A 21,021-nucleotide genomic window follows, 5' to 3' on the forward strand; every position below is an offset into this window, starting at 1 on the left:
TTTGCCTCTGATCTTCACATGCATAGATTTCTTAGTTGAATTTTTTTACATTCCTAGCCCAGCAATGCTGAAAGCTCATGGTTCATTTCTTCCATACGATTCTCCTCACAAACCAAATCTTTGCTGCATAACTAACTTTCCTTGCCCCAGTACTCACTGTTCCTTTTTTTGTACAGGTTCTGTGCCCTCTTGCAATTGTACAGCCTTGACTGACTTGTTCAATTGCTGCTGCTTTTTTAAACTCCCATTTTTCTTTGTATTTTAACGTGTTGTCGTTTACTCCAGCTCTGAGAGTGACTTTCCTTGCCTGACTCCACTTCTATGCATCTCAATCCACAGTTAGTGCATCATGTCAATGGCTTTTCCCTATTCTGTGTGTACATCTTGGGTATTCACTGGAGATCCATCCTTGGCTCTGCCCTAGTTTAGAAGTTACTCCACTGGTGATCTTCTATCCACAGGCACAAGAGTCTGCTGATGTTTTCATTTTGACAACGCCAGCTGTATCTTTTCCACAACTATCAGGTTTCTTGTCTGCTGCGAAGTCCCAGATGAAGTAGAATTTTTTCCATCTTGATGTTAGCAACTCGAGGCAATTTCCAGCCTTTCTGTTCAATTTTCTGAAATGACTTGAGATTTGATAGAGGTGTACAAGATTATGAAGGTTTAGATAAGGTAGACAAAGAAAAGCTGTTCCAATTAGCTGATGATATTAGGGCTGGGGACACATTTGAGATTTTGGGCAAGGGAAGGGGCATGTGTAGAACATTTTTAAGTGAGTGGTAATAACCTGGAACCTGCTGCTCGTGGGGATGGTAGGAGCGAGGCCGATTAATGATTACAAAAGGAATTTGAATGGATGCTAGAGGGCAATAAATTTGCAGGTCTCTGGGGATAGAGTGGGGGAATGGGACTGACTGGATTGCTGTACAGTGTCAACATGGTTTTGACGAGCTGAAATGCATCCTCCTGTGCTGAAATGACTTTTTTTTTCTGGTCAGCTCCTGTGGAAAAATTCATTGGCCCTGTCTCCATTCTTTCCCTGAACCTGTGGCTGCAACATCTCCGCGTTCTGTTTGACTGAGCTGGACTTCAAATCCCATATCTTCTCCCTCACCCAAGAACACTTAATTTGACCCCTACAATATTGCTGAGCTCTGCTAATTAAACATTTCTCCAGATTTGTTTTTTTTTTCCTTCCCCCAAGCCTTGCTGCGTCTTTGCATTAACTCTCCAAAAGGCCTGTAATCAGGCCACAGCAAGATCTACTGTTTTGCCACTCAACATTGTTTTCAAACACATCTATAGTATTGCATCTATCTCTACAACTAGTGGTCCCTTGAAGTTTCCAACGGGCGGCTTTTGTAAATTTCCCATACCCCATTCTGCATGTGTTGGAACAACTTCTAATTATCCTGGCCCCCCTTCAGAGCTCTTACGTTAACTCTTCTACTTTTTCTAACTTCGCAAAGCTCCTGAAAATGTTATTGCTTCACTCCATTATCTTGCTTAATTTACCACACTCCTCTAATGTTGAGGGAAGTTTGCTGCATTGAAAGTGGTATACAGATGCAGGTGTGGCTGCATTCCCAGTGCTCTGACTGGAACTGGTTAATTAGCTACAGACAAGGAATCAAATGTGTAAGACCTTGTGCATTGCAGTTTTGTAATGGTACAATCTGATTTATTCTTGAGGAAATACCTTGTAGTTATGTAGATGCCAAATGCTATACTTATAATCTAATGGACCTTAAGCTGCACTTTTAATTTGAAAGTTTTCTGCATTTGGCAAGAAAAGAGTATGGTAAACTTGAGGTTTAACAATTTAGGAAATAAATGAGTAATATTGCTAAATGGGATTTTTTTTTTTTAGTATTTTATTGAAACCTTAGGAAGTTTTTGTACCTGTTTTGAATTTTCTGTACCAATTGGATGAAGAGGTATGCTTTGATTTTTTAAAAATTCCTAATTCGTAGAAAATGCTCTTAATTGTGAGTGGAACGCAAGAGCAAATCTCTCGTTACTTCAGCCCTCCGTCGCTTATCAGTTATATTGTATATGATTAGTTTCCCTGCCTCTACTTGTCCATTTATGGACTGTTTTCTCTGCAAGTTTGGCAGATTGTATATCATCCATGGATAACAGCACTCTTGTTCCCTTGTGACAGGGAGCAAGTTCTGCAGTGACTCACCTGCCCTCTCTCCCTCTCCCCCCTTTGATTTTGGGAACTGATTGTAGGGTGGGGACAGAATTGGGCTTGTCTGTGGTGTGCTTTCTGCCCAACAGCTCGGCAATACTGTCTACACCCACGTGACTGCAAGTTATAGGAACTATAGACCTGGTCAAAATCAATGCTTTCAGTGGTGAATGAAGTTCTAATGTAAAATTTGTAATATTTAATTTCTTAAATGCTAAGAACATCTCCAGATCAATTTCAGACATTGGAGGGCAGTGCATTGGAATGTTAACAGGCTGTAACACAGTTTAGGAATGTGTCACACCTATATTTCCCCACAGCTAGTCATGTATGTGGTGATGTGATGAATATTGATATCAGTCATATCTGGGCAAGAACTGTTGCTCATCAGCTTTCAGATGGACTTTGTAGGATTGATATATAAATGGAAAATTAGTTTCAAAGATTTTTCCCCAACATATTCTTTATTCACATGTAATGTACCTTTACAAATTTCAATAGTTCAAATTTGACAATACAAAATGCAATACAGATCAGTCTCCTTGAATACATTACATGAGATGCCTTGCTACATTTTGAATTACAGGTTATATTTCTTATTTACATTTCATGCTAAACATTATTTGCTGCATACTGCCTGAGGGCTTTTGCAGTTTTTAATAAGTATGAGATGTTGCATGGTAATGCAATTTTTTTCATTATTCTTTCATGAGATGTGGGTGTTGCTGGCAAGGCCAACATTTGTTGCTCATCTCTGATTGCCCTTGAACTGACAGCAGTTAAGAGCTGACTATTGCTGTGCGTCTGGAGTTGCATGTAGGCCAGACCAGGTAAGGATGGCAGATATCCTTCCCTAAAGGACATTAGTGAACCAGGTGGGTTTTTACAACAATTGATAGTTGTCAAGGTCACTGTTTCTGAGACTAGTTTGTGGTTCAGACTTATTAGTTGAATTTTTAAATTCCACCAGCTGCTGTGGTGGGATTTGAACCCATGTCCCCTGAGCATTAGCTCTGTCAGACCGTTCAGCAAAAAGGGTGTAAAGTTTAAGCTCAGCAACTGCAGGCATTTTGTTTTACCTTGATAATTGGGAAGCTTCTAGAAATAATAATTGGAACAAAATTAATTGTCACTTGGGCAAATGTGGATTAATTAAGGAAAGCCAGCATGGATCTGCGGGCAAGTCATTATTAACTAACTTGCTAGGGTATTTTTAAGGTAACAGGGTTGAAGAGATCAATGCTGCTGTTGTCTTTTATGTGGACTTTCAAAAGGCATTTGTTGCAGTGCTGCACAACAGACTTGTGAGCAAAGTTATAGCATGTGGAATAAAAGGGACATGAATATGAAATTAGCTGAGTAATAATAGGAAATGGAGAGTTTATGGATGTTTTTCCAGACTGGAGAAAGGTTTGTAGTCGAGTTCTCCAGGGGTCAGTGTTAGGTCACCTCTTCCTGATATACATTAATGACCTAGACCTTGGTGTACTGGACACAATTTCAAAATTTGTGGAAGATACAAAACTTGGGTGGTGGTGGAATGGGCAGTCAAGTGGCAGCTGAAATATATTGCAGAGAAGTGAAGTGATTCATTTTGGTAGGATGAACGCAGAGACAATATAAACTAAAAGGTACAATTCTAAAGGGGGTGCAGGAGCAGAGAGACCTGGGTGTATATGTGCATAAGTCATATGTGCATAAGTGCACGAGTGTGGTTAATACAGCAACCTAGGCTATATTTAATAGGGGCATCGAATACAAAAGCAAAGAGGTTATGTTAAACTTGTACGGAACACTGGTTCAGCCTCAGCTGGAGTATTGTGTCCAGTTCTGGGCTCCACACTTTATGAATGATTTAAAGACATTAGCGAGAATGCAGAAAATATTCAGAAGAATGGTTCCAGGGATGAGGGACTTCAGTCATGTAGATAGCCCCAACTTCTCCAATCTGTTTTCCTTGGAGAAGAGAAGGTTGAGAGGAGATGTGATAGGTATTCAAATTCATGAGGGACCTGGACAGTAGATGGGGAGAAACTTCCCATAATTGGAAGGATTGTGATCAAGTGGACACATTTAAGGTAATTGGTAAAAGAAACAAAACCATTTCACAGCCTGAGTGTGGTGGAGGCAGGTTCAAACAAGGCATTCAAGAGGGAGTTGGGTTATCAGAAAAGGAAGAATGTGCGGGGTTAGGGGGGAAGGCCATGGAGTATCATTTAGTGAATTGCTCCTTCAGAGGGTCAGCACAGACATGGTGGGGTGAATGACCTCCCTTGTGTGTTGAGATGATTGTCATTCTGTGATTGGAATAAGGGAGCAGGGGAGCGCACCACCTGGAAATTGAATCTAAATTGGATGGAGGCACAAAGATATCCAGGGGTCCAGATTCACAAATCATCTTTAAAAGTAGCAATGCATGTTAGTAAAGCCAAAACGCAATTCTATCCTAGAGTCTTCAAAAGCAGAGAAAATGTTTAATTTGTTTAGAACTATAGTATGCACTAGCAGTATCATGCTAAAAGGTATAGAAGCAGTGAAGAGAGTGTGTAACATATTTAAAGGGATGATATCAAAACTGAGGGTACAACCATCAGAAAAAGACTGAACAGAAAAGGGGGGACATGATGGAGATCTTCAAAATTATGAAAGGTTTGATGGCGAGATATTTCTAGTTGTGAAGCTGTTTGAAACTGGGAACCGTAAATGTGACAGTCACTCATAAAGACTTAAGGAGAAATTTCCCTGGGTGGTTACAATGTGGAACTCACTACCCATGGAGTGGCAAGGGTGAATAGCATAGATGCATTTAAGGGAAAACTAGGTAAGAATGTGAGGGAGAGAGAAATAGAAGGATATGTTGATAGAGTGAGGTGAAGTAAGGTGGAAGGAGACTCATAGAAGAATTCAATCAAATTTGTGAGGCAAGACCTTCCTTTAACAAATCCATACTGACCATCCCTGACTAGTCCATGCCGTTCCACATGACAGTCAATCCTATCTCTCAGGATTGATTCTACTAATTTTCTCACCACCGATGTAAGACTAAGTGGCCTATAATTGTTAGGCATTTCCTTTGATCCCTTTTCAAACAATGGAACTACGTTTGCATCACGAAGCACAAACACCAATATAGATGGACCTGTTGGCCTGAATGACCAGTTTCTGTATGTGTAAATTAAGACCTGGTAGAGAATTGGTCATTTGATGATTCTTCAATCTTCAGATTGTGTGATCAGAGATGGAAAGAAAGTCAAAGGTGTATCAACCATTAAAGGATCTGACCAAGTTGGATCATTTAGTAATGATTTTTTTTTAACAGGTTGGCATTGATCCATTCTTACTCATCCTTTGCAGAATCTATACAGTTGCTGAACACCTGGCACTCCCCTTAACCAGCAATTGTTGAATATAAGTCCAACACAAGCTAAATTTATTGTTTCAGCCACCTGAACCTGATCTGATTGGTAATCTTCCAAGTCCTACCCATAACTGCATGTTATTTACAGTGGCACTGCATGCAAATGGAATTTAGAAATAGCCTACTGCAAAAGGGCCTCTGGCAAATGGAAAAGTATGTAGTTCCTATAGAAATCAAACGATCTTGCCTCCTACTGCTGTGATTTTAATGTTGGTCGTTTAATTTAACATATGTTGGCCTAGATTTTACTCTTGCATGGCATCGCATGTTATTAGCCAGACTTGTCTTTGTACATTTAGCAAGTTGCTCAAAGAAAATCCTGTGAAGAAACAAAAGTGCGAGTTAAAGATGTCACAGCAAGGGCATATGGGATTTGAATGAGCAGGTCAAGCAGCTGTACTTCCTCAAGCAGTTAGATGAAGGATTGTGATGAAGTGAAATAAAAAGTGGGTTGATAGGGAAGGAAGTGTAGAGTTAGAGTGGATAAATTCAATGTCAAGTTGCATATAAAAATACAGTACCAGTAGAGAAGGAAAGAAAGATTTAATTGAGGGGAAAGTGACAAGGAAAATAACTATAAAAATTACATTTTAAAATTCTTTAAGAATTAAATTAATAACTGAAGGAATGTGATTCCGCACCTTTTTCAGTGCTGGAGAATTTAATTGCCAATAATTAACACATTGTCAAAAGTTTACTTGTGCTTGTAATGACTAGATTTAACTTTCTATGGCAGTATTAATTTGCATCTAGTGTGCAATTACAGCATCTTTCACAATATTTGATCATTTTGCTGTCTACATCACTGTTGAAATGATTGTATTTGGTAATTTAATTATGGAGTGGAGCAACCTGGGTGACAAATGTTGGCATTTAATTTCACGTCTTCCCTTTGCTTGAAATTGCTGTATCATTTATACTTAAATGAGGGCGTGCCATTAGCCTCCTGTTGCTTTGACATCACTAGGTTTCACAGTGCACAATACCTGCAATTGCATTTAGTGTTTGCATGGAAATTATTAGAGCTGGCAACTGTAAAGTTAGAATACAAGGAAAGTAGTTACTTGTCGGAATTCTAAAAAAAAAAAATTTAACTCCTATTTTTATTAATTTGTTACAGCGGTGATGAATGGATTCTGAGGTAATGGGTTAGGTAACTTCTACCAAATTCTGGTCATGTCTGGTCAAGCAAGGCTGGCATAATTTTTGGCTTCCCCGTTTCAACTTTATGGTATCTAATCCATCTGAAACTAACTGGATCTGTCTCTACGTGTGGAACAGAGTGCCACACCTCATGTTAATTCTAGTGCTTCAGCAATGAAGTACTTGGCTAACAGTTGGAAGTATTTTAACTACCCTCGATAATTCACTGCACTAATTTGCTGCTTATAATCCAGGTGGAGCGACTCTGAGCAGAATGCAGGGGTAAACTGCTAAAAATATATTTAGAAGTGGCCATATATTTTTTTCCTTTGCATATTTATTACATTTCAGTTTGATCAAAGCAAACAAAATCAGAGCCTAAAGTTATCCACTGTAGTTTGTAAAGCATTTCATTTTTCTCCCATTTGTTAATACTCCAAACTATAAACTTAGACTGCATTGCTGGTGTTCCACAGCTTTAACTTTAATTCCACAAAATATAAAAATGTAAGTACACACCCTCTTTAATCTGTCATTCCTTTTGCATTTCATCTCAAATGATAACAAAGTACATATTGAATGTATGTTTTTTAAGGAGCACAAAGGATTGCTAGAACACTGCAGTTAATTATATTTAAGGGTTTTTGTTTTTTTCCACCTCCGTAGGGTTTCAAAATAGGAAGAAAAATTTAATATCCAAATTCTCCTACACTTATGCTGTGGATGTTTTGATTCTTTTCAACAGGATGATGGTTGATTTCTGGATACCTTCCTCTTTATTCTCTCTCGGCCGAGAACCCTGTCCTTCCCGAAGGCTCAGCACACATGGTTTTCACAGCCTGTCCTTATCACAATCAGAGCAAAATGGCTGCTATGATAATTTCGAAGAATCATTGTTACACCAGGCAAAGTTCTGTCGAAGGGTCATGAGGACTCGAAACGTCAACTCTTTTCTTCTCCGCCGATGCTGCCAGACCTGCTGAGTTTTTCCAGGTAATTCTGTTTTTGTTAAAGAAGTTAATTACTCTTGAAGTCTCTTCCTACCTCCTGTTCCCTCAGAAGCCAAAGGGATTTCACACCTTTTAGAAGATTCAGTGACCATCTCTGGAAGAGTCTGTGTTTTAATGATGGGCCAGCTCTAGAGATAAGAGTCTGACCAGGTTTGAACAAACACAGAAAGGTGCCAGGATGTCTATCCATATTTCCAATTTGGAAAGGGCTTTTAAAACTCCATTTAAAGGTTTGAAAGCAAAAATGTACCTTTAGAACAGTTGCCCTTAAAAATCTATAATATCACAATTATACGCTTGCGACAGTGCACTTGACTGCAATCTCAGCTCTATAGAGTAGTGTTCCTCAAACTGATATCCAAGGATATCTGTGGGTTCATAGAGACTTTCCAAGGATTCTGTGAAATCATTGACCAGTACACAAATGAACAGCAGCCAGAGGTGGGCTTGGTGCAAGGTGGGAACGGAGCACTGCTGCACCTGTGCAGCACAAAATGGGCCAGCAGCCACAGAGCATAGGGGAGCACTTGGAGTGACAGGAATGTCACCAGGTGGATTTGCAATTACTAAGGCTGGTGTTGGGCACCTGGTGAGCTCAGTCTTGCTCGAGAGGGGAGTTTTAAAAATTATATTTAAGTACTAAACTCAAAGGTACATTCAATGCCTGGATGAATTTGTATTATAATTTAAATGGGGAGGGGACTGTGATCATTAATCCATATTTGAAAAGGCGTATTTCAATTAAGAAGTTTGAGAGAGCCTGGTATACAGTCTGAATAATTTGGGCTAAATACGAATGGAAGTTACTATTGAATCTGCTTTTACCACTCTTTCACTCATTCCAAATCACAACAGCTCATATATAAAAGAACCCTTCTGGTTCTTTTCCCAAATATCATATATCTGTATCCTTTGTTGGAGACGATCCACTTATTTACTTAATCACAACTCCTTGCAATTTTTAATATCGCCACTGAATCTCCCCCTAACCTTTGCTGCTTGTCTTGTTTCTCCACATCGCTAAAATTCCTCATTCCTGGTATAATTCTGGTAAATCATCTTTGCAGTTGTTTCAATTACCTTAAATTGGGCACAATATACCAGCTGCGGCCTAACCAATGATTCGTAAAAGCTCAGCACAAATTCTTTGCTTTTGAAGTGTAAGCTTCTGTTTATAAAACTAAATATCCTGTAAGCTGTTTTCTGAACTTGTCCTGTGACTTTCAAAACTCTGTGCGTGCAAACTCCCAGGTTTTTTGTCCCTGCACTCTGTTTATCTTTCCTGTTAAAATGTACCACTTTACAATTGTCTGCATTTAATTTTATATTTCACGTCTTTTCCTATTTCACCAGTATATGTCCTCCTGAAGTATGTTACTATCATTCCCATTATTTAGTATGTTGCCAAGTTTTATCATCTGCAAACTTTGAAATGATGCCCTGTACCCATATCCAGGACATTAATATATATCCAAAAGTACGGTATTCCTCAAACCAACCCATGGGGAACAGTTCCGAAGAAGAGTCATGTTGGACTCTGTTGGCTGTTTTTCTCTCTCCACAGATGCCACCAGGGGTCGGGTGGAGAAAGGGCTTGAGCCTTTCCAAGAATGATCAGTTTTTTATTATCTTTGATTTCCTGTACCCACAAAGCAACAACCATTCCTCTTCCAGTTCAGCATATGGTCAGCTATGGAAATGTGTAGTATACACTGGTATTGAAAATGTCTTCAATTATACAGAATGTTCAGTTCAATGACTCCATGCTGATAGTTATGCTTCACTCGAGCCTCCTCACACCCGTTTTCAATTATGCCTTTCAGCTGAATCTTCAATTCTTTTCTGGTTCTCCTCAAATTCATCCGTGCTATTTTCCTCAAATACTGTTTGTGCTAGCAAGTTCCAGATTTTAATCACACTCTGGGCAAAGAAGTATTTTCTGATTTTTTTTTTTTTCCCCCCCCCCCCCCCCCCCCCCCCCTACAATATTTATTATTGGCTATTTTATATTTTAACCTATCAAAACCTTTTTTAATCTTCAAGACTTCTATACGAAGACCCCTCGGTCTTCACTTTTTGAGAGAACTAAACCCCAGTCTGTTCAATCTTCTGATAGTTTAAATCTGTTTTTTTTTTGTCCATGTAATTTTATTTTGCACCTTCCCTAGTGCCTCAATTCCCTCTTCATAATGTGAAGACAAGAACTGTGTAATACACTTAAGTGTGGCCTAACCAAGGATGTATACAAGTTTTAATATAATCTATCTCCTTTTCAATTCTATCACTCCTAAAAATACTATTTTATATCTAGGACGTTGGAGTAAATGGTGAGTGAACAGCAAAATAGCATAAGGAATGTTTGGGAGCAATGAAGATTGCATGTACTGAGAAGCCATGTGGCTAAGTATTGCATGAAGTTTAAAGGTAAAATTTAATTTTTTTTTGTAACTTTTTAGAAAACAATTCAAATATTTTGAAGAGAGAAGGGCAGACTGATATAAGAATAGGAACCTTTATATAAATGCCTTATTCTGTATGTGAATTTATAACCAGTACTAGGCTCTTCCTTTTCCAGTTACAGAGCAGTTCTGACCCATATTTGTCAGTATACTAAGTTAAGGTACATTACGAAGGAGGTGAAAAGCATTTTGATAGCAGTGAAAAGGTACTTAAGAAAATAAATGTACAAAAAGGATATTTTAATATTATAATGCTATCTGTCAGGATTTGAGTGCTTATAGAATCCTAACAGTTGAATCATTGAATATTCAATCTCGAAGCTAGGCAAAAGTGTGAATGATGTTTTACATTCCACACATATTTCAATGTAGAGTTCTGGTTGCTGTTTTTGATCAGTTTTTAATTTGACATATTGCAGAGTGCGTTCTATATTTATGAAACTTTTTTGGTTATAAGTTGAAATATTTTCGCTCCGTTATGAGGTTTCAGTGAAAACTTCAACCAAAACTCCAGTAGGTGGCAATCTTGTTATTGGTACTAGACGATTGTAAATAGCATTCATTCACTTGCCACTTCTCAAATAGTGGATGGAATTCATGTTAGCAAGTATGTGCCCGACACTAGTGTGTTTTCCTTTGGCAGCATTTAAAATTAATTTTTCATCCCATGATATAAAGATTGCTTTCCATCAGATTTTGATTTCCATGGCTTGATGCAGTATACCTAAATTTTATTGAGGAAAATAATCCCACAAAGTGCAGTAAGAAAAGAGACCATTAGAAAAATAAAATCCAATAAGTTACTATTTCAAATATATGGCCCTTTGGGGAAACAACAACTGCCTCCCTTGACTGTGATTTGTTGTTGTTATGGAGAACTCTCAAAATTTCACTGACTGCTGCAATCGCCTCCAACCTGCTTAATCTCACACAGCTTTTAACATTAAAGAATACTGTTGCTCTCATGGCTGTCCTGGGGAAGAGACTGTTGTTCGCCCCCTCCTGGAATGTGCCTTTGCAAAGTAGGTCTGGAAAAAAGAGGCAGTGGTTTTCTCTAGGTTCACCGAGCAGTTCTGTGACACAGGACTCTGCTCTTCAGGCTGTGCCCAGGGATGCACACCGAGACAAACATCAGCTGTGGCTGGAGGATCGTCAACTTGGTGAAAGATGCTCTTTGATCTGCCTGGAACTTATTGGTCTTCCACACTGGCACATTCCAAGGTCCAGGACTATGTGCTGAGGGATGCACCAAAGCTTGGGGCAGCTGCCAAGAGGCACATTGAAGAAAGATCGCTGTCTAAGGCCTTTTCAGGCATAGTTCACTGAGGGGCTGGAAAATTTGTAGAACCTCCTTGGAATGTATCTCTGACATTGAATATGAATACAAAAGTATTGCAATTATATTGAAGCACTTCAGAGAAGAACATGCTGTGTGAAGGAAAGTTGAATTCTATTGCACTTTGTAATTTTTCAATTTGAAATGTTTTGCCCCACACTCTTGTGTGCCAGACATGGAATGTGTATTGAAAATATCTAAAGAATTACATTTGTATCGAGGCACCAAAGAGTGGAACACACTGTATGGAGACAAGTTGAGTTTATCTTACTTTCAGCAAATTTCAAGCTGAATGTAATTTTGTAATTTACTTTAACAAATTTTATGAATAAAGCATATTTTTGGAAAAAAATAATTAAAGAGTAAAGAATCTTTCTTCTCTGCTGCCTGAGAAATAATCTAACTGCTTATTTATGGTTATGCTGCAGTTCACAGAGAGTGATGGGCCCTCCTGAGGCTGTGGTGCTACCACTGGAAGTTGCACCTCTCCGATCACCAGTGCCTGTCTGCCTGGTTCCAGCACACTAAATTAAAAAGCCTGCCTGGCCTTCAAGGGAACCTCAGAATGGAGGCACTCCATTCTCTATTGGTGGCGCTGCTAAGCTGCTGGCCCTACACTTGCACTGGCAACATTGGGAGGCAAGCTGCTATTCTTAATCGCATGGTGGTCCCCACACTGACCTCGTAATTGGCTGCCGCCTGTGAAGTGCAGCCTAGGATTCTGCTGTCCATCCGCATGAACTTGGATCCTTTTAGTCTTGGCGCTGGGAAAACCCAGGATCTGATAAAATTCTGGTCTCCACAGGTGCTGCCTGATCCGCTGATTATTTCCAGCATTTTTTGTTTTTATTTCCAGCATCCATCGTATTTTGCTTTTGTCCTTTCCCTTTTTCTAAATCTGCTTTATTATATTCACCGTTAAGGCTACTAATCCAGTTTTTATCCTCTTGCAACTGGATATTTTTAAAAGCAGCTCAAATGAATCCTTGGATAGGTACAACACAGGTAGCCATTTCTCCACCACTTGCCCTGTGGCCCTGCAAAGATTTTCCCTTTGGGTGCTTATCCAATCCCCTTTAAAAAAAAAAACCATGATTCAATGCCTCCACCCCACACACACGCAGTGCATTCCAGATCGGCACCACTCACTATGCTGACATTTTTCATGTCAACTTTGACGAAAGAACCAGTCACTTAATCTGTATCCCTTGGCTCCCTGCCCTTACACCAATGGGAACAGTCAAATCTCCTCTCGACCTTCTCCAAGGAGAACCACCCCAACTTCTTTAACCTATTCATGTAATTGAATGGAGGTCCCATGGCTGATGCCACATCTTGTTTGACCCTTTCATGAAGAAATTAGCTTATTTTTCAATAGAAACCAAAATACATTCACGTGCCAGTTGCATGTTCCTCTCCTGCACAGAAATGTAAAACAGCATGAGATTTAAAATTGTTTGTGAATGCTTTAGGCACAGAACTAAAGTAAAAGCATAAACTTAAAGGTATTGTTTGGACCTCAAAATACCAGTTGCATTTAACATTTCTAGATTTGGTGCGTGTGTGTTTGACATTCTTTCTCCCTGGGCAGGTCTCAGGTATTAAAGATTGCATTCAGTTTTAAAAAAAAAAATCAGACCATTTCACAGTCACCCAAAGGCCACCATCCTGGTTCTGAGCATGGTGGTGGTTAGGCTGACACCTGCCCCTATTGGAACATAATTCTCAGAGATGGGTTCCCAGTTCACTGAGCTTGTTCTGCTTCAACTGACCTTCCCTCTCCCACCTGCTTTTCTCTTATGCTTTTAGCTCCTCACAAACTACAGGTTTCTTGTATATGTCTCTTATTTATTTGAATTCTGTAATTATTACTCCTATAGTTTTGTTGTGATCACTTCTGTCTTAACTATATTTTCTTTGCTTTTTGATCCTGCTGAGTCATTTTTGCTCCCATTGTGACCTCCTACACTGTTTATACAGTCTTGCCACTGACTTTCCACAAGCAATACCACAGCAGATCCACCAGAATAGGTGAACAGTGTATAAACGTTGAAAAATCAAGAAATAAATCATGAGATTTGGGGGAAAAAAAAAGAGGCCAACTGGTCTTTGGTATACAAGTTGACAAAGGTCATCAACTTGAAACGTTAACCCAGTTTCTCTCTCCACAGATGTTGCCTGACCTGAGTATCACCAACATTTGTCTTTAATTTCAGATTTCCAACATCTGCAATACTTTTGCTTGTTTCAATACACATTATTTATGTTACAAGTTTTGCATCTTGCACACACTTCCTTTAAATTTCAAACTTGTATAATGCTGCTTCTTTCCTGTGTGGCCATTATTTTTAATACGTGTGCACACATTTGTGCTCCAAAAGATGGCACTATAGTTCTTTCAAAACGGCTCTTAGGTCTGTTTTTCTAGGTGGCTGTCAGATAAGCTGTTATTCCAAATTTATTAGAACTTTAATTATTTATTGCCCAACTTGGTCCATTTGTTTTTAAATTTAATTAAATCTCTGTTGCCCATATGAACCTCTCCATTTTGTGCCTGCTTCTTTTTGGACTGCCTGACCTTGTCAGCACGATGCCTTGGGACTCTGCTGTCTTGGTAATGCTTGCCTGCCCTGCATCACTTGTCATCACCAACTCACCGCATGAACACCCACCTGCCCTGTTGGAAATACTCAAAGCCACCCACCCATCTCTGTCAGGATGCTCCTTCTTTGATGGTTTCTCAGCAATTAGCATCAACAAAAACAAACCGTCGCTTCACCAGCATGGTACATATAAGGGAATTCTTATCAATGCAATGTGTGCTTATTAAAGCAACTGTACTTGCTTTGTTAGTGTCTGAAAATACTAATTATTTTTGAAGGACCAATAAGAACAGTTATATAGTCTCTGGAGATCTCTTGCAAAATTTTTCCAAATTCTCTCCCTTTGTGCTGCCACAGGGCAGTATTGCCAATAGTCCAACCTTCCACTTCCATTTCTGCTAACTACCTCTGCATTGCCACTATTGGAACTCAATACCCCAAACACTGCTAAAAATCCCAGAATATCATATAATAAAAACATAGGTCAGAAACAATACTGTACATCTCAGACTCATTAGGAACAAGTTAAGTAATTCTCTGCATATTAAAACTGGTACATCTGTATCTATAGGAGTTGTATTCCAGTCCTCACCTTTTTAAACACTAAAAAATCTTAAATTGCTTTCTCAGATGGAAATTCAAACTAACAAGCATTTTCCACTTGCTGCTGTTTCCTGAATAAACAGCTAAAGTCAGAGTGACATTAGAGCTTACTCATGCTCAACAATTAAACTTGATGGCAAATAAACCACTTTGATATGTAATTTAACTAAGACAATCATTTCAAGGCTGCAGACTAATTACAACTAGTAGCTTCAAGGACACTTGCAATTTAGTAGTAAAATAAGACATTGTATAGAAGCATGGAAAAATAACAGTACAGGGAGCTGCCATTTGACCTGTTGTGTCCATGTCAGCTCTCAAGAGCTGCACAGCTAGTTAGAAACATAGAAACTAGGAGGAGTAGGCCATTCGGCCCTTCGAGCCTGCTCCACCATTATGATCATGGCTGATCATCCAACCCCATACCCTTTGATCCCTTTCGCCCCAAAACCTATTTCTAACTCCTCCTTGAAAACATACAATGTTTTGGTCTCAACTACTTTCTATGGTAACGAATTCCACAGGCTCACCACTCTCTAGGTGAAGAAATTTCTCATCAGTCCTAAATGGTATACCCTGTATCCTCAGACTGTGACCCCTGGTTCTGGACTCCCCCACCATTGGGAACATCCTTCCTGCATCTACCCTGTCTAGTCCTGTTTTATAGGTTTCTATGAGATCCCCCCTCATTCTTCTGAACTCCAGCAAATATAATCCTAATCGACTCAATCTCTCCTCATATGTCAGTCCTGCCATCCCAGGAATCAGTCGGGTGAACCTTCGCTGCACTCCCTCTTTAGCAAGTACATCCTTCCTCAGATAAGGAGACCAAAACTGCACACAATATTCCAGGTGTGGTCTCACCAAGGCCCTGTACAATTGCAGCAAGACATCCCTGTTCCTGTACTTGAATCCTCTGGCTATGAAGGCCAACATACCATGTGCTTTCTTTACCGCCTGCTGCACCTGCATGCTTACCTTCAGTGACTGGTGTACAAGGACACCCAGGTCTCATTTCACATTCCCCTCTCTCAATTTATAGCCATTCAGATAATAATCTGCCTTCCTGTTTTTGCTACCAAAGTGGATAACCTCACATTTATCCACATTATACTGCTTCTGCCATCCATTTGCCCACTTACTCAGCTTGTCCAAATCACACTGAAGCATCCTCCTCACAGCTCACCCTCCCACCCAGCTTTGTGTCATCTGTAAATTTGGAGATATTACATTTAATTCCCTCATTTAAATCATTAACATATATTGTGAATAACTGGGGTCCCCACTAGTCACTGCCTGCCATTTGGAAAAAGACCCGTTTATTCAGGAGAATTAACTCCCTTGCCTTTTTCCCATAGACCAGCAATTTTTTTTCTTCATATAATTATCCAATTCCCTTTTAAAAGCAACAATTAAATCTCCCTGCACCACGCTCTGAGGCAGTGCATTCAACATCCTAACTTCTTGATATGTTAGAGATTTTCTTTCTGTCCCTTTTGGTTTTTTTGCCAAATTGATGTCCACTAGTTCTCAACCTTTTTGCCAATGGGAATCTGCTCTCAATCTGTTCTTCCCTAAAGAGATCAGACCCAGCTTTCCCAATTTATCTTCGGAACCATTCTGTTAAATCTTTTCTGCACTCTTTCCTACACTATGGCGCCCAGAATTGGACATCATAATTAAATTGAGGCCGAACCAATGATTTATAAAAATTAACAAATTCCTTGCTTTTGTACTCTATGCATCTATTTAAAAGTCCAGGATCCTGTATGCCTTATTGAGTGCTTTCTTAACCTGTGGAATTGTATCCTTTATTTTATAGTCCCTTTCATTCCCTCACAAAATGTATCACTTCACACTTCTCTGCATTAAATATCATTTGCCCCATGTCTGCCCACTCCACCAGCCTATGTCCTCTTGAAGCCTATTGCTATCCTCCTTACAGTTCACAATGCTTCCAAGTTTTGTGTCATCTGAAAATTTTGAAATCACCCAAATCTAGGTCATTAAGATAGATCAAGAAAAGCAGTGGTCCTAATACCAACCCTGGGGGAACCCCACTATAAACCTTTCTCCAGTCAGGTAAATAACTGTTTCACTACTGCTCAATGTTTGCTGTCATTCAGTCAACTTTGTATTCATGCTGCGAATGTCTCTTATTTCATAGGCTCCATGTTACATGGTATAATGTAATTAAAATATTTTGTCCTCATAGAACAGCACAGACTCTCAGTAAATAGAAAAAGATATTGTGCCAATGCACTTCAGATGTTATACTTCAAAGACCCAGAAGTACTAAAAATATAAAGTAATTTTCTCCTGATAATTGGGCATCCTCCCAAGGGCAGAAGCCAGGGATTTACAACCAGCTTCCAATCTACAGAAAGCTTCCCTAAGCAATTACCTTCTGACCACAGCATATGAATATTTAGGCTTCTTCCCCTTTGACAATACCTAAGCATGGCTAAAAAGGAATAGCACAGCTCTATCTTAGCATTTAACTAACAACTCGCATTTGTATAGTGCCTTCAACATCCCAAAACACTTTACAGGAATGTTACTGAACATCACAAACATGTCCCAGGCCATCTGTGAATGACTGTCACAGGAAATGAGTTAGCGTTTATAGAAATATGGAAGAAAAAGGATCAACATTTCAGATAATTTTTATTACTGCAAAACCATACAAAATTTACAAAATGTACATATGCCATACTTATATAAATACAATATACACATTTACTGTGCAATCACAGCACAGAAGTGTTAATTACAAAAGAAATATTGATTAAAAAAATAAAATTATCAGAGCTAAAAACACAGTTGAGGTATATAATAGATTTCCCAGAACACCTAAATTGAGCTGTTGAACATGCGTAACATTCTAGTTTTATGCAACAACTGTGCTAACTGCAAGGGGAAAACAGTACAATCAAGATTATATACTCCCAGCAGCACAGCTATAGGAAGACTCATAGGGAGACTGATGATCTAATATGACTGAGGTAGGACAGGCTTCTTGGGCATACTTTTGATGTAATATCTGCATCATTTGAATCCACTTCATTACACGTCAAGGAGCTCAGGAAAATTACCAACTTTCTTCTGTAAAAGACAAAATGAAAAGCCATGCATTTATATGACGCATTATCACAACTCCAGGAACATCTCAAAAGCACTTCCCATGGAATGAATTGCATAAGTGCAGTGACTGCCAAGTGGGCAAACACAGCAACAACCTACAAATTCCCACAATCGGCATTGAAATGACCAGTTAATCTGTTACTTTAAAAGTGAAGTTTGGCTGACGTTATCTTGACTGCATTTACAGGAATTCATGTGAGCTGTCAGCCACTGAACTTGTGACCTATTCTAGATAAGAAGCCTGTATGTTGACAATGTTGCATTAAGCATACCTAACCTTTAAGCACCTTTGTGGTATTACCAGAAACCCATGACACCCTGCAATTGTTTACTGTTATTCTTGCATGTCAAAGTTGCCCCACTGTTACTTTAAACATTTAAGAAGTACAAAAGGCCGCTCGACCACTAGATGTGGGGACTGTTTCACACTTTTAAAAAGGCCCATAATATAAAAAGGACACTATATAGAACCTCTTCACATGAATTACCTTGTGTCATAACCTATTCGAGGTAAGGATAAATTGCGGAACACCTTCAGTCTGTCCGCAAGCATGACCCAGACCTCCCTGTTGCTTGCCATTTCAACACACCACCCTGTTCTCATGCCCACATGTCCATCCTTGGCCTGCTGCAATGTTCCAGTGAAGCTCAACGCAAACTGGAGGAACAGCACCTCATCTTCCAACTAGGCACTTTACAGTTTTCCCGACTTAATACTGAGTTCAACAATTTCAGATCATGAATTCTCTCCTCCATCCACACCCCCTTTCCAATCCCCCTTTTTCCAATAATTTATAATTTTTTTACAACTATATTTTTTTTATTTTCCCTTCTATTTTTAAATTTATTTTGATCTACTGTTTCATCTCCACCTTTTAGCCCATTTTGATCCCTTGCCCTCACCCCACCCGCACTAGGGCCATCTGCCACTAACTTGCTCCCCTTAATGTCCCCATTAGCACATCCTTTAGATAATATCACCATCGTCAACATCCCTTTGTCCTTTTGTCTATAACATCTTTGGCAATCTCTTCTTGGCCTCCACCTATCACTGGCCCCCTATCGAGCTCTCCTGTCCCACCCCCCTCTACCAGCTTATACTTCATCTCATTTCTATATGTCTTAGTTCTGACGAAGGGTCATACAGACTCGAAATGTCAACTGTATCCCTCTCCGCAGATGCTGTCGGACCTGCTGAGTTTTTACAGGTATTTTTGTTTTTGTTCTAGATTTCCAGCATCCGCAGTATTTTGCTTTTATCTAAGGATAAATTACTTCCTGAAGTAGAGTGACTGCTATTATGAAGGCAAGAGTAAATTATAGAAGTATTTTAGAAAAATGCAAGCCGATGCCAGAAATACAAAAGGTTGGCCAACGTGACGGATGGTCCAATGGAGAGTCCACACCCAAAGTGCCAAGCTATTTCCATCTCCCTGGAAATGCTAACACACCTATCCCACATTGCCGGTAACCCCAACTGGAAAGATGATAATAGCAAGCTTAAGGCCTGAAGTTATTAAAATTAATATCAGGGCTCTTCTTTAAGAGTAAAAAGAATCAGATAACATTACAAAGAGGTGTATTTATTTCAGTCTATCCTGTAATCTGAGTCTGATCTATTTTTTTCATGAGGTATAGTTTCACAGTGCAAAGCAGGCTACCATAGACTTGCCTTTTAGTAGCAAGCCTGGAGTTTCTCAATATGTAAGTAGGAGGTAGCATTATTGTATTCTGAAGCGCAGAAGGTCGGAGAGAAGAGCAACTCGGAGGCACAATGGCCAGAAGTAAATAACTGAAGTAGTTTGGGACCCTTGCTTGCCATGGAATAGCAGAGTTTACACCACTGCATGAACATCTCCTGTCTATGGGGATGGTGGAAGCAGTGACCATCAATGATTTCAAAAGTAGACGGGATAGGCACTTGAGGGCAATAAACTTGTGGGGTTACGGTGATGGAGTTGGGGAATGGGACTGAGTGAATTGCTCTATAGAGAAAAATTTGAGTCCCTCTTCATTAGAACAATGTAGATTTTGGGGTGATATAGAAATATTTAAAAATTATGAAAGGATGGGTCAGGGTAGATAGCAGCAAAGTATTTCCTTTTTTGAGAGGTCAAGAATAAGGGACCATAGATACAAAGTTAGAATGAAAGGCAGGCGAAAGTTCTTTACAAATTGAAGTAGAAACTGTCAAGATTAGATTGGATGAAAGAAAAAAGGTTCAAGGGATATGGGAACGTGGTGGGTAACTGTGATTAGAACTATTGAGGTGTAGAGAATAAACAGTAACATGTTACACATGTAAAACAAAAACAGAATTACCTGGAAAAACTCAGCAGGTCTGGCAGCATCGGCGGAGAAGAAAAGAGTTGACGTTTCGAGTCCTCATGACCCTTCGACAGAACTTGAGTTCGAGTCCAAGAAAGAGTTGAAATATAAGCTGGTTTAAGGTATGGGGGGGGAGGGGCGGAGAGAGAGAGGGAGAGAGAGAAGTGGAGGGGGGTGTGGTTGTAGGCGAAAGCAGTGATAGAAGCAGATCATCAAAAGATGTCACAAACAACAGGACAAAAGAACACATAGGTGTTAAAGTTGGTGATATTATCTAAACGAATGTGCTAATTAAAAATGGATGGTAGGGCACTCAAGGTATAGCTCTAGTGGGGGTGGGGAGAGCATATAAGATTTGAAATATTTAAAAATAATGGAAATAGGTGGGAAAAGGAAAATCTTTATAATTTATTGGAAAAAAAACAAAAGAAAGGGGGAAACAGAAAGGGGGTGGGGATGGAGGGGGAAGCTCAAAACCTAAAGTTGTTGAATTCAATATTCAGTCCGGAAGGCTGTATAAAGTGCCTAGTCGGAAGATGAAGTGTTGTTCCTCCAGTTTGCGTTGGGCTTCACTGGAACAATGCAGCAAGCCAAGGACAGACATGTGGGCAAGAGAGCAGGGTGGAGTGTTAAAATGGCAAGCGACAGGGAGGTTTGGGTCATTCTTGTGGACAGACCGCAGGTGTTCTGCAAAGCGGTCGCCCAGTTTACATTTGGTCTCTCCAATGTAGAGGAGACCACATTGGGAGCAACGAATGCAGTAGACTAAGTTGGGGGAAA

General features: G+C 39.6%; 1 protein-coding gene across 1 annotated transcript in view; it reads right to left on the minus strand.

Moving 5' to 3' along the window:
• Positions 1-17,419: 17,419 nt before the first annotated feature.
• cntrl (centriolin) overlaps positions 17,420-21,021 on the minus strand; it is a 132,081-nt gene continuing 128,479 nt past the window's right edge. Inside the window, exon 44 of the mRNA XM_041193665.1 lies at positions 17,420-17,874. Coding sequence (XP_041049599.1) covers positions 17,861-17,874 — 14 coding nt within the window. The 3' untranslated portion in view covers positions 17,420-17,860. The remainder of the gene's footprint in view (positions 17,875-21,021) is intronic.

Source organism: Carcharodon carcharias, chromosome 8, assembly GCF_017639515.1.
Source record: "Carcharodon carcharias isolate sCarCar2 chromosome 8, sCarCar2.pri, whole genome shotgun sequence".
Lineage (NCBI taxonomy): Eukaryota > Metazoa > Chordata > Chondrichthyes > Lamniformes > Lamnidae > Carcharodon > Carcharodon carcharias.